This window comes from Mchenga conophoros, linkage group LG3 (assembly GCF_057382185.1).
Source record: "Mchenga conophoros isolate Kocher_MC1m ecotype Shallow Benthic linkage group LG3, M_conophoros_male_GT1.1, whole genome shotgun sequence".
Classification (NCBI taxonomy): domain Eukaryota; kingdom Metazoa; phylum Chordata; class Actinopteri; order Cichliformes; family Cichlidae; genus Mchenga; species Mchenga conophoros.
The window spans coordinates 54,437,177-54,451,449 of NC_140528.1; the positions used below are offsets into that span (position 1 = coordinate 54,437,177).

Genomic DNA, 14,273 nt, shown 5'->3' on the forward strand with positions numbered 1-14,273 from the left:
TCAGGGAGCGGCAGCTACCTGCTTTCACTGGTTGAAGGTGAGGGGAGGAAGGCATGGGAAGACGCCCAACGGATTTACTTTACCAAATTGACCATCCCAGCCTTGCCGTAATGGTCTATTTGATTCACCTTTTATTGTTTATTTTATTTTCACTTGCTAAATACGGGACAGACCTGACTGGGGAAAAGAAAGGGGAGAAAGAAAGAGGGAAAGAAAAACAGCGGGGAAGAGGCACGGGGCAAAAAACAAAAACCAACAAAATAAGCAGACAAAAAATACATATATCGATCACCTATCAACATAATAAACAACATTACGATGATCTATGGGAATGTAACAGTAAATACTAAATATTAAACATTATTGTGCAGCACATAAGATCGACAGCACGTAAGATCGACAGACAGAGGTAGGAGCCAAAAAGGGTGTAGTTTGTGTGTGTGAGCACCCGTGTGTACACCTGTGAACATGAGCGCGCTTGTATTTAAAAGGTTCCTTCATGTAATGATCTGCTATAAGGTTATTAAGATAAGACGGCACCTGATTATTCATACCTTGTATTTGAGGAGAAGGATTTTAAATTTAAAATTTTTTAAATGTTAAATTCTTCATTTAACAGGGAGCCAATGAAGAACAGCCAGTGTGGAAGAAATCTGCTCTCTCTTTCTGGATCAAGTACTTTTCAGGACAATTTTAGGACATGCCAAAAGCAAGAAAGCAGTTAAACAACTTTTGTATAATGTACACACTGAAGGACATATCCTGGTCAACAATGACTCCAAGATTCCTCACAGTGTTACTTGATGCCAAGCTAATTTCATGACCCCTGAGTGTAAATGTCATTCCAGTCCCATCGCCAACATTGAAATAATTACTGAAAAGCAATGCATTCTTTACATTCCAGTCATCAAGACTTTGTGTGCCCAAGAGCATGTTTAAAATTAATTGGAAATTGAGCTTTTTTCATAAACCAAACACAATAAAGACATGATTTTATTGTTAGTTCCCAACGAGTCAAGCGCTGGTGTTTTGCGAAAGGTGTGGCATCACAGACAGATGTTGGTAAAGATATCTTTGCGCTCTGGGATTTTTTGTGCAACGATAGGATTTCACTGGGTTTCATATTGAGAATGTTCAGCCCATTAGGTACTCTTAATATCAACATGCAGGCACATGTACATTACTTTTTAACGACCAGTGTTTAGCAAACATAATCCAACCAGGAATGATAAACAAAACCAAGACAGCATTCTTCTGGAAGACAGTTCTGTGATTCAAACTTGAACTAACTTTACAGCAGCGAACTGCAATTAATTTTTTAAAATCTGTTGTCAAGTCCATGATATTTTATCTTAAATTAAGCTTGCTCTGTTTGGCATTAATCCCATATTATCCCGTATGAAGTTTGAGTTTGGTCAGATCATTTCAGACTTCAAGCCATAGTTTTTCCACACCACCAATCAGCTGTTGACCAAATACAGTTGGCATAGCTCTGTTGTGGATAAAGTTTTCAGTAAGCTTGTGTCAGGCTTATGTGAGTGGCAAGTAAAGGGCATCTCTTATACTGTTAATGATGCATACATATTGGGAGAAGGTTGATCTGATATCCTCGTGTTGGTGTTGTTCCCAGATCATCATACTAAATGTTGTTCCAGGATCAACATTGCAAGTGACCAATCAGAATGTTGTGACGTCATACTTTTGCGACTTCGGGAAAAACCGGCGTAAAACAAAAAACTGTACTTAAGCTGCGTGAAACCGCCTCTGTCCGCCGATCAACAGACCCTAACCCTAACCGTAACCCTTTAATAAACAGTAAGCAGAATTGATATTGTCCTTGCAACATTGGAATTTCATAAATGCACGAATGGCTTGGCGCGCAAAGGAATAACGTCACAACAATGTGATTGGTCACTTGCAATGTTGAACCTGGAACAACATTTTCATGATGGTCTGGGAACAACACCAACACGAGGATATCAGATCATCCATTGGGAGAATATCTGGGCTCCCACACGATTGGTGGGTCTACTGAAAATTTCAGCTCTTGTGAGTATTTCTATAGATACTGTCTAGTTACAAAAATGTGAATCTAGGTGTTACGACTGTTGTTGTAATTTTAATATGTAAATCTGAGTGTGCAGGTGCTTCTCCATGATTGGTGCATCCAGAGTGAACGGATCATACCGGTTGGCTAATGACCGGGAGGCAGCACATAAGAAGAGACCGCCATGGACTGCCAGGGGATTCATCCTCAGCCCAACCCAACCGGCAGACTGTGTTCACTGTTTAGCAATGTTTGTTTAATGTAGGAGCATGTAAGGGTGGACTGCCTTTTTGTTTGAATACAGTTTTCTCCTGTTTTTGTTAGGTAGGGAGGTAAGTCATTGTCGTTTGGTTTAATTCTTTTGAATAGGTAAGTTTGATTTACCCCGGAGATCCCTTTTGTTTGTTTTTTTGGCCTTGGGCTCACCCCCAAGTTATAACTTGCTCCCTTCCTTTGTTTCTAAATTCACTCATTGTAAATAAATCACTGCCAAAAAGTATTATTTGCGTGATGTGCTGCTTGGGGTTGGACAGGGATGGATCGCCCTTATGTTATGGTCGGGCCACGCCTAGACGGGCCATAACACTAGGTCTAACTCCCTCGCTTTTGCCATGCATATTCCTGTTGCATAATGAATCTCTGAATGTTTTGGAGAGTCGCCCTGATATAACCTGCTAGCAAGGCACCAGAGCCTCTATAATTTTGTCACTCCTATATAATAGTTTGTCAAATTTAGATGATTATTACACTTTTTATGTTATCACCTACCTACAACTACAAATATTTCACATGATTAATTCACTGTTACATCCCAGTACCCAACTGGGGTAAGTTGCAACACAAAATCTGTATTTTACCGACTTTTAAAAATCTTCTTGGTGTTCATCAGTGCAAAAAAGCACTTGCCTCAGTCAGACATACTCAGTTACAAAGAAAGTCATCATAGGAATCGTTGTTTATTTGCCTTTTAACAAATCATTTATACAAGGTCGGGGTGGAAGTTGGCATCCATGGAACTGATCACATGATCTGAGTAAAAGTGATGTTACATCCATTCATTTCTTTCAATCTTCCCTGCCACGCCTACAATTCAATGCTAACATGACAATAACAACATCATCATCACACACATCCAATCCAAGTCAGTGTCTCTCTGTTTTTCCTCTCAAAGATCAGCACTGCCATCAGAGAATGACGAGGATTTCTATCAAGTAAAACTGATACAAAAATTTGCTGTTTAGATTTTAATGGTCATTAAAGCATGCAAGTTTAGTTTTTGCTCTTGATGCAACATGTCTATGAAGCTTTAGTGTTTGGTAACAGTTACTATCTGTAATTCATACTCATAAACAGGAGTATTGCCTGGGAATGTTGTTTTTGAAAGGTTTATAAAAGTAGTGTTTAGTTGACTAGAAAGTGTTGGTTAAAGTGCAGTAGTTTGTGGACTAATAGGAGGTGTTGTTACAGATGATGTGATTAATAATTTGATAAAATAAATCAAGGTAAAGTATCAGAAATGAAATTTACATCAATTCAATAAATCGCCTGGAACAAGCGAGGACAAGTGAGTAAAAACTCCAATTAGTGCTTGGATTACATTGGTTGGAATAAAACTTAAAGAAACTTGAAAAAAGTTATTTGTGCAGAGTCAGATGACATTCATGTTGTAACAGTAGAGGGTGATACTGTTGCATCAATCCAGAGTCAATCTTCAATCTAGAAGGAAATTAGAAACAGTGAATTCATAGAATTTTTTTTTTTACATTTGAGATAATCCTCAGATTGATATGTTAAATATTTAGTGATTGTCTGATGTGATTCATTTCTGGAATATGTCATAGAATAAGTTGTGCTTTGTGTGGTGTTAGCATATTTTGCGAATTATTTGTATGCTCCTACAGAGGTTGCCATAGCCATTATGTGTGTGTTCATAGTTTTCTGTAGCTCAATCACTGGACATCAACACTGCTACTTTTAGCAATACCAGTGGTACTATTAGTACTGATGCTATGGTAGAAAATCTGATTATAGAAGAACTTACCTCTGATTTTATCCATATTCATCTGAGAAAAGAGACAAAAACTCAACATCAGAATGATGATCAATGGGGTTGATTTAGTTTCATTTTAAAAGTTAATAATAGCAATAATAATTTTATGGGCGTAACACGTTTAAAAAATACACAAAATGTCACATTTCGGCAAAAAAAGATCTAAATATGCAGACACATACTTACATGGAAGGAAAGGCAAGAATAAGAGTTGAAAGGAAAGATCCCACGACCAGGACAACTAAAACAAGTAGAAAATGATTAAAGAACTTCTGACCAACCAGATAGACTTTTCATTTAAAAACACATAAAGATTTAGTCGACCTGATTGGCTGACAAATGCTGTCACAAAGTTTAAAAACTGTATCTATATATGGCTTTTAAAGATAAAAAAAAAGCTCTGAGCACTGCCCCGGCAATACAAATCGTTTCATGAGCAGGTAAACGGCTATAAAGCTGACTTAAAATAAATGTAAATGTAATAATCTACAGGGATTTATCCTGTTTTAGCTTTTCATGAATGAGTTTTGCAACAATGTCAAAAATTATTTACAAATACGCAGATTTAGAAACATTTAGCAACTTTATATATTTGTTAACAGTTACTTCCTGGCATTGATACTTACAAGCTGAAGCACTGGCTGGGGCACTACTAACAGGACTATTTCCAACAGTCACGCTGACACATCGAAGGTCTGAGTGATACTTGGTTTCCCTACGGAAATAAATCAGAACAGTGATTCCATTATTTCCATGAGATTATATTATATTTTAAGATCGTCTTTGCTGTTAATGACACAAAGTATATGTACAAGTAATATGGGTGTGTTTGATTAACAGTTCTAGATGACCCTTAGCCTATGTCCACACGTACACAGGTATTTTTGAAAACGCAGGTTTTTCTATGCATGTGGGCCTTTCGTTCACATCTAAACTGCATTTTGCTTTTAGCTGTGGATGAGGAAAACTGGGATTTACTCACAACGTTTTTGGCATCACGCTCTGTGCCACGTTATTATTTACATGAGATGAATTTTTGCAATGGTGGATATTACCATGTGCACTTTTAAAGCACTTACATATACACACACAGTTACTGTCCCTCCATTTTAAAAGGACGGAGGAGTCAGAGTGAACTTCTCCATTCAACACAGACGCTCTCACAACCCAAATCCGTTACCATGGTTTTGAATAAATTTATGCATTTTTCTTTCCTAGGTTGCTACTCTACACCAGCCAAAATACTGTCTTTGGTTATTAACATTCAAAATTATAAAGCCACTTGAACAGTGGCACATAATTAGCTGCCTTCCCAACTTCTCTTTCCCTCCCAGGCTTCTACACTTGGCCAAATGTTGATTGGCCAACATTTCTACATGATTCTGTTCTTGACAGAGTTTGAATGCGTTTTTGGTGTTTTATTGTGGACAGAAGTATTTTTTCAAACCTGTACATGTGCACGGGATTTTTGGAAAAAATTGAAAAATACCCATGTAGTTGTGGACGTAGCCTTGGTTTGTTGGCAGTAAGTAGACTCATTACTGATCTGCCTCATTAAAGCATTTCCTGCACTGCAACTTCCCCTTCTAACAGATACGCTATTTTTCCTGTTTTAGATAGTTTATTGTTTTTCACATAATCTTCATAATCTCTTCAGATAAAACAAAACAAAACAATAAAAAAATTTCTAGGACAGCTAAACCTGTCAATCACCAGTGTTACGTCCCTCTGCAGCTTTTAATCGTCTCAGTGTTTTCAGCTGGTGCTAATTGGCCACACCTAGTCAGGTGTGGATAAAAGCATACCTGAGGCAAGCTTTCCGGCAGTGCACTAGTCTTTGCGATGGTGGCACCAGCCATTTTAGCCAACCTGGTTTTCCATTTTAGGATGAAACCTCTTCTCACCCACACTCTGTTATTCATCTCCTTTTTTTTATGTTGCGGCTTTTGAGCCGGGTCGTAACACCAGTTTTGGGCGCAAAACATTTCAAACTAATGTATTATTGTAATCTGATTATATTTTTAACTAATAGCATTGTATATGTTACTGTTCTAAATAAGTAGGCAATTAAGGAACATTATGTCTTTTAACAAAAGGAATGAGTAAAGCGTAATAAGTTATTGTTTCGAGTCAACATTAAAGTGGGTCTTTGTGTAAAATCTGTAAAATAAAGCCTATAGGTGACTTCAAATTTGTCCTTGAGTTCACCTTTTTCATTTTAGTAATTATAATTTCAAATGCCAGTAGTGTAGACGGATTCAATGAAAAATCTGTTTGTGAACCCCCACAGAGTTATCTGTTTTTGTTGGCTGATATTTATTATTTTTGAATTTCTGTTGTATTTTACAGCCTGTATATCTTGGTAAGTACAGAAGATGTTCACATGAAATTTTCAGGGCGGAAAAACATGTTTGGGCTCATCTGTAATTTCACACCCGCTCCAAATGTCACGATGTTAAAATGTAACCATATATGAATAAAGCATAGAAGCATCACATCATAGCTTCAACAGCAAAACTCCAATTTATTATCTAGGATGTAGTTTAACATAGACAAACTTTGTTTATGACAAACCAATAACTTTTTGGTTGGTCATTGGAAGCAGAGGAAGGGGTTTTGGCTTTTTGGGGGGATTTAATTTTCTTGCCATGACTCCTTCTGGGCCTGGGGTCTAAATAATTTTCTAATAAAGTCAGATTTAAACATTCACCAATATAGTTTATGGCTGCAAAATTGCAAATGGACTGATACTTCTTTAGTGCTTTTCTGCTTTATGCAGCACGCCTCATTCACCCATTCAAACAAGCTCTTTTGTCTATGCTTAAGTGCTTTCTGCCAAACACTCATGCTCTAAGGGATGAATTTGTAAAAAGGTACTAACTTGGAAAGTGCCTGGACAACAAAGCAGAAGGGGAGGGTGTCATTGTCTTGTGATTTAGACGGCGTCCATCTCAGGGTGAACTTTCCTGGTCCAATTTTATTCTGAATTGCATCATATGGTCCGCTGAACAGCAGCTCAGAGATCCTTCATCGAAGAGAGAAACAAAAAATGAATCAACTTAATTCTCATAGCTTCTTCAACGACATACAAAGCAAAGTGTTTGTCTGTGAATGAGCATCACTTTGAACGGAGACTTCACCTGACTCACTTCTGTTTGGTTTTAAGGGTTTGAGTTAATAAGCCAAATTTTACTTAAACATAATTTCACGAGTTTTTATTTACTCATGTTGCATCAAAGCAAAATAGCCTTAAAACAGATTTGACTTCTCTTTGGGTTAAATATGTGTTGAACCTACTCTTTATATCTCATACAGCTTTGTATACATCTGACTGTGTTACGCTCTTACGTGTCTTGTTAAACCTGTTTTGTGTGCCAGTGCAGGACTGATGCACAGATTAAACAGAACGCAACGGATAAAATCTTGATTTGATCAATGAACAGAAACATGACAGGAATCGACTGATGTGTGAATGTATTTCTTGTCTAACCTGAAAACAGTTCTGTGGGACATAGTTAACCTTACTTTACAATGTCAAGAATGTCAAATGTGTTTTTCTTTGACTTACGTGGAGTTTTGTGCCTCTGCACTGATGCTGATTTCCAGAGTCTTATCAACAGGCGTGTAGAGCCGAGCTCTGTTGTTTGGGGTTGGAGGCAAGAATTTGGGCAAAAAGTCTCCCTCTGTGCAGGATGAGACCTGGGGATCCACTGAAAGATGACAGAAAACCAACGAGTTTCTTTCGGGGTGGAATTCATAGTTTGAAGTTAGAACAGTATTTCTAAGTTTAGATCAGATCTTTACAGGTTCAACTCCATCTATTAAAATATGGACTTGTACCTATCAGAACAAACTGGATCGGTATTTTGCTGAGAGCATCGTTAGGTGTTTGTGTTGTTTTTGTGCCATTGACTCCAGTCATGGTGATGTTCTTCCTGGGAAAGTCCTCCATCAGCAGCTGTACTCCATAGTTGCCCACATTACTGTCGGCAGTGGGGCCGAACGACAGAGTACAAGTGGACTGCATGAGGAATAAAAAAGGAAAAGAGATCAAATGAGCAAATGTTTATTATTACAACTATCCTTCTGTCTCATTAAACATTAGATTAACAGTCATGCTCACTGATGAGAGGCTGAGGACAGATGGTGGCTCACAGCCGTTACACTCCAAGAGTGAGGAGTTTCCATATCTGCATTTAACCTGATCCCCATCAGGGTCAAACATCAACAGGCTGAAATCTCTCCGACAGTTTGAAGGAACTCTGAGAAAGAATTACAAATACAATCTTCATTTTCCAGGATTCACTTTAGTGTGAAGTTAATGTGCAGCTCCATGCATTCACTCTTAAAATCTGCAAAATACAGCCACAGCCTGATCACTGGTAATTTTAAACATAGCAATATTCAGTTCACTGTCTCAAAATAAAACTTTAAATTGTATAGTTTATATATTAAGTGAGATTTAATTTAAAGCATCACTAAACTACTTAAATATTACAGCAAACATGGAGGAACATTAAAATTACTTTATAATTTGCTGCCATAAGGAACAACAACAGACAAATAAAATATCTTTTTAAATTTAAACTTGCCACAGGTATAAAATAACTGCATATTTTCTCTTTGAAGTTTCTCAGGGGATGTTTCCATTTTAACTGCACTTCTCATTTTAGGAGGTTTCTGACAGGAAGTCTGTTTGTTAAATTAAACTTAAAAGAGATTTTTCTCATTTGTTGACAAAGAAGTTAACTCATCTTCATACTCATCCTCATTTTCTGTTTTTCTCTCATTTGGAGCCTGGGGGTACTGTAAGAGAAGCTCTTTAAGGAAAGAGTTATAGGATTACAATTAAAACCTTTAAATGCAAACGTTTTAGTGTGGAAACTATTTTTGTTCATTTAATTAGTTTATTGCCACTTTATTACGGAGGCAGTGGTTGCAATAGCGGTTAAAGTTGACCATGCAGCAAGTTATAGTCTATATTTTTGTCTATATTTTTTGACTTTGCCCTTATACTGTGAGCAGTTTTGTCTTCTACATGGAAACAATATCAGATTTGAAGTTTGCAGTAATGCCACAGTCACTCTTGTCCTGATACTGCTGTTGCTTTTTTAGCAGAGACACAAACAGTGAGTTGGCTCACCTCACAAATGGGATCACGGTAGACTGGGGTGAGGAGTTTTCTTTGTTGATGTCAGAGCGGTTCCTCAGGTCGTATGTTACTGCAGTTGTCCATGATCCAATGTTGTTTTTGATGCCACTCACCCAATTAACACCACGGACCCTTCAATAGAAAATAGTGTGAGAGTCAGTTTTCAGCGTGTTACACTGTATATAGCAAAACACTACATGGACTAATATATGTGTGTGTGTGTGTGTGTGTGTGTATGTGTGTGTGTGTGTGTGTGTGTGTGTGTGTGAGAATGATAACAATATGAATAATAAGTTCGTTTTATATATTTTCGAGGTACACTCACCTGAGTGAACCAACCACATTAATGGGAGATGGCTGAACAGACCTAAGTTCATTCTGACACCACTCTCCGCTGCCTTCTTGGTCGACCGTGCGTACCAAAGTGCTCACATACCCACAGTTGCTATTTTTGCAATCAAATGAGAACTCGGGAGTGCAGTTGAGATTGTTCCCCATTAGACGAATGGTCAGCTGTGGAGTCACAGTGAATAGGAATTTAGTAAAGAAAACCTACATTTCAAAATATAAACACATTTTAGAAAAAAACCTGTACATACCGAAGAAGAATTATTTACTACAAACTTCTCATTTGTATAGAAGTTGATTGCACCAACAAAGCCATTTAAATTGCTAATGAAGAAATCAATATTCTGCGAGTTGCAGACCGTCAGATGCAGCAGCAGCAACAGCACTGCAGAGAGCGACATGGTCAATCTGTTAGTCTGTCTTCACAAAGACACTTGTACGTCAAATACAGCCTCTCTCTCTGACTCTCCTCCTTTTATCTACTTGCTGTTTCCCGCATCATATACAATGTGTAGTAAACTGTTCTGGTATGAGGAAATGTTTCATGCTCATGAGTTTGAGATGGTACCTGATAACTGATAATGAACAGTGAAAGCAAATGTCTCAACCAACTGTCAGGAAATGAGATTAGTTTCCATCCATCTATCTTCTTCCGCTTTATCTGGGGCCGGGTCGCGGGGGCAGCAGCCTAAGCAGAGAAGCCCAGACCTCCCTCTCCCCAGCCACCTCCTCCAGCTTATCCGGGGGAATACCAAGGCGTTCCCAGGCCAGCCAAGAAATATAATCTCTCCAACGTGTCCTGGGTCAACCAACTGTTAGTAAATGAGATTTGTTTCAAAACTAAAAATAGAAATGTTTTAATTGCTGCTTCAACCAAATGTAATAAAGCATTTTAATGTGTGTATTAATTTTATTTTTAAGGCACTCCTATTTAGAATTTGATCTCATTGTTATTTTAGCACTTCTGCATCTATTTTCCCTATTCATGCCAGAAAAAGGGCAAAACACACAACAGCCTTGGCCAAGGCAGATGACCTCCAGCTGCAAACTGCTGATGTACAATTTCTATAGTAAAAGACAGTTATTATTGCAACAGAACAAATCCACTGTCCAACTAGCTAGATGATAGTTTGTTCAATACAATTTGTTGACAAGAATGTCTTCCTTGACTTCCCAGTCTCACCGTTAAAGTTTCTATTACAATATCATTAAACTGACTTACGTTACTCACATAGAGAAAATCATCTAAGAGCACAGTAAGTCAGAAGTTTACATCCACTAATCATGGGAAGGAATATCATGATAATATGGGACTTTTAATGATTTATTGAAATTTAATAACAAGAATGCAAGAATTGACTACAGAAGTTTGAATTTATTTAGGATTTTCCAAACAGGTTCATAAACATATGTAGGTGGTGCAGAAGGTTATGACTGATAGTTTTTACCAGCATGAAAATGATTGGTTTGAACCACTCATTTCACTGACCAAAAAGCAATGGAGATGTCCAGGGAACTCTGCTCTGAAATGTATGCGTTTTTCCTTGGGAAAACACGGTGTCAGTGTGGACGGGAGGCCAAAACGGAGAGAAAACGATGCGTTTTCAAATGAAAACGCATTAGTATGGACATAGCCAGTGAAGCGATTAGACAGAGAAATGTAGATTTACAAGCCATTTCTAAACGGACTGTTTTCATAGCGTGTTTTCTGTGCATAAAAACTTGAAGTTTTTTATGCATGTCTCTATTGCCCATTTACTTAAACTAACTGCATCCTATCTAACATTCAAACCCCAATAAATGCATTCAAGATCATTAGCTCAAACAAATGTACCTAAGTATAAGTTATTCACACTGTGTGTCTGGAAGAAAACCCAAACTGTCACCTTCAGATGAGAGGAAATTAGTTGGGATGGTAACAATCCAGGAACAAGGCTCTATGTTCTTTAATAATACTAATTATTATCATAATGATTTAAGTGACATGTAGATAAATTATTTTATGCTGACAAAGCAACACAAATCACCACATCAGCAAATGATGAGATGTGAGCTCACACAATCTTAACTTACTGTTCTGGAAAGTCTGAACTGTTATTTGTTCTGATCAGTCACTTTTTTTCTTTTTAAAATCAAAAGCACGCTCATGCTTAGATGTCGGAGAATGTGAATAATTTGATAAGGACTGAGATCTCTCCTCAAACACGTCATCACTAGACACCACAGTGTCAGAATGTGCGTTGTTCTTTAGAAAAAGGCTACAACTGAGACAGACAACGAGACAACTTATCAACAGAAACTGAAAGAATGTTATCTGACATCAGATAATTTTGGATGCCTTGCGTGGATTGTTGTTTAACGGGTAATTCTTTTGTGGTTTGACACCCTTCACATCTTCATCAGATGTGACAACCATACAATCTTTCAATGCAGGAAGTAGGTGAACTAACTACGGTTGTTATGGTTGTTACAGTAAAGCATAATGTCAGTCACTGGGGTAAACAACTCACAGACCTTTCAGATTAAGGAAAAATAAGAAATAAAAAATCTAATTTTTAATTTTATGAGGGTAAAGGCATATTTGAAGTGTGCAAGTAATTCTGTGGGGAATACAGATTACAGTTATGATTTTGGCACATCAGTTTGTTCAGTTCTGCTGAAAATTATGTGTTATGTTTGTTTGTTTTGTCCACTTTATGTTAAATGACAGTGGACTTAAAATCAAAACACAACTCCTCCCCATGGGGGGGAGGAGGGGGGGGCAGAGAGAGTTGTGTTTTATGTAAAAAAATTTCATTACACTGTTCGGGCTGTTTGATATGATGTTATTTATTGGCTGAAGATATTAAAACATCTATTGTTTCATATTATACGCTATTGTTGGTTTCGTGGTGTCGCAAAATACACCGTTTACAGCAATATTTTTTCATGGTTGTGATGGTCACTGTAGTGGCTATATTAATTTCTTAAAGTTCTCTCTTTCACTAATATTTAAAATAACCACACCATGGACTGACGAGCGACTGTTTTTATGCTTAATTTCATTAGCAACAACGACGGTGAAACCACTGTGTGGCTCCACCGTCTGCTTGTTTATTTTCTATATAAACCTTTCACAATAAAGCTAAAGATCCTGTTGAGACTTCTCAAAATAAACTGAAACGATATACATTATTCTCTCTTTTTTTTTTTTTTTTAGAAAACTGTACTATGCAAATTGTGCCGCAAACCGTTTTGCGGCACATTACCAGACATTACCAATAAGTTTGATGTGTCACATGGCCCTCTTCCTATTGAAAAAACAAAAGTTGTATCCAAGATGGCCGACTTCTAAATGGCCACCATGGTCACCACCCATCTTGAGGAGTTTGCCCCCTCACACATACTAATGTGCCACAAACAGGACTTTAATATCACCAACCATTCCCATGTTATTACGGTGTATCCATATAAATGGCCCACCCTGTAGATGCCCTGCTCCCTGTTTATTATATTGCCACTTATTTGAGTTTATATGTGTTTAAGTATGTTTCTTATTCATGTGGTAATGGCCTCAGAGCCATCTGCGAACACTATATAATTTATTTCTTTTTACTCTCTCCACAAACCTAGACTTTTTAGGTTTTTTAACCTTACAATACAAAGCACCTTGAGGCTACTGTTGTTGTGATTTGGCACTGTATAAATAAAATAAAATTGTTCACATAACCTGTTTAAACAGCAACATTTTTCTCATCTTTGACATTACTTCCTGTCAAAGGTCTCCTAGTGTGCAAGAACTGATAACACAATAAGCGGCATCATTCCTAGAGTACCATCTAATGCTGCTTTGTCAGATTTTTGAGTGTCAGGGATAATCACAAGGTGTTTGTTGGCACCTTGAACTCTCAGCAACAGTGACAGAAATCTCACTTTAAACTTTTCACGTGCTTTGTTTATGATTAATGAAAAGCTCTGAACATCTCATTTGGATGAGTTTGATGTTGTGAAATGGCATTTAAACCCAAACGCACTGTCACTTCCATCTGTTTTGTTCCCAAAGCTAAAAAAAAAAATAAGAAGTTAAAATAAAGTCAAACAAAATACTGTCTTCTGATTGAAAGTAGTGGTAGCACTTTTTTTTATTGCAGGTCAGGAATAATGTGGCAGTCAGTGCTGCTGTCTTTAATTTAAAAAAACCAGGAAAGTATTAAAAATAACTTGGAATGTGGTAAGTAATAGAGTATGTTATTTAATTACTCATTGGACAAAGTAATTTGTCACACTGCTCGTTACATTACTTTTCTTTTTACTCCATTAAATTATCATTAATTCTTAATTGCAAGTTAACGACATAAACCTGACGTTGCAGTCCATCTGATAAACAAAAACACTGTTTCCTGATGAGGAAATTACCCCTTTTCCATTAGTACCTACAGAGATCGATTCAGATTGACTGGTTTACCATTACAAGTACATCAAGTACCACCTAATGTGGGTTATCGTTGTCATGGATATGTCATTTAATGTGAACTCCTAATGTCCTACTAAGTATCTCTGCATTCCGTCACATAGTCCGTATTTTAGCCCTTTTGTTGCCAGAAGTATGGGCCCCTACATGAATGAATGAAACAGCTTTTATTTGTCACTAGCAGGTTGCCCCTGCAGCGAGATGGGACCCCCCCCCCCCCCCCCCC

The 14,273-nt window shown here is 37.5% G+C and overlaps 1 protein-coding gene across 2 annotated transcripts; it reads right to left on the bottom strand.

The window, feature by feature from the left end:
* Positions 1–3,004: 3,004 nt before the first annotated feature.
* LOC146579541 (uncharacterized) lies at positions 3,005–10,032 on the bottom strand. 2 transcript variants are annotated; one of them, XM_085263293.1, is made up of 11 exons: positions 9,849–10,032; positions 9,575–9,762; positions 9,241–9,381; positions 8,221–8,359; positions 7,938–8,118; positions 7,666–7,807; positions 6,979–7,122; positions 4,724–4,812; positions 4,284–4,338; positions 4,089–4,110; positions 3,005–3,763 (listed from the first exon to the last, which is right to left on the bottom strand). In XM_085263293.1, the coding sequence occupies exons 1-10, from the start codon at positions 9,996–9,998 to the stop codon at positions 4,107–4,109; spliced, it is 1,233 nt and encodes a 410-aa protein (XP_085119419.1). In that variant the 5' UTR covers positions 9,999–10,032; the 3' UTR covers positions 3,005–3,763; positions 4,089–4,106. The 2 variants fall into 2 exon arrangements, with proteins under 2 accessions (XP_085119419.1, XP_085119425.1); XM_085263299.1 differs by lacking the exons at positions 3,005–3,763; positions 4,089–4,110 and having other exon boundaries at positions 4,280–4,338.
* Positions 10,033–14,273: the final 4,241 nt, after the last annotated feature.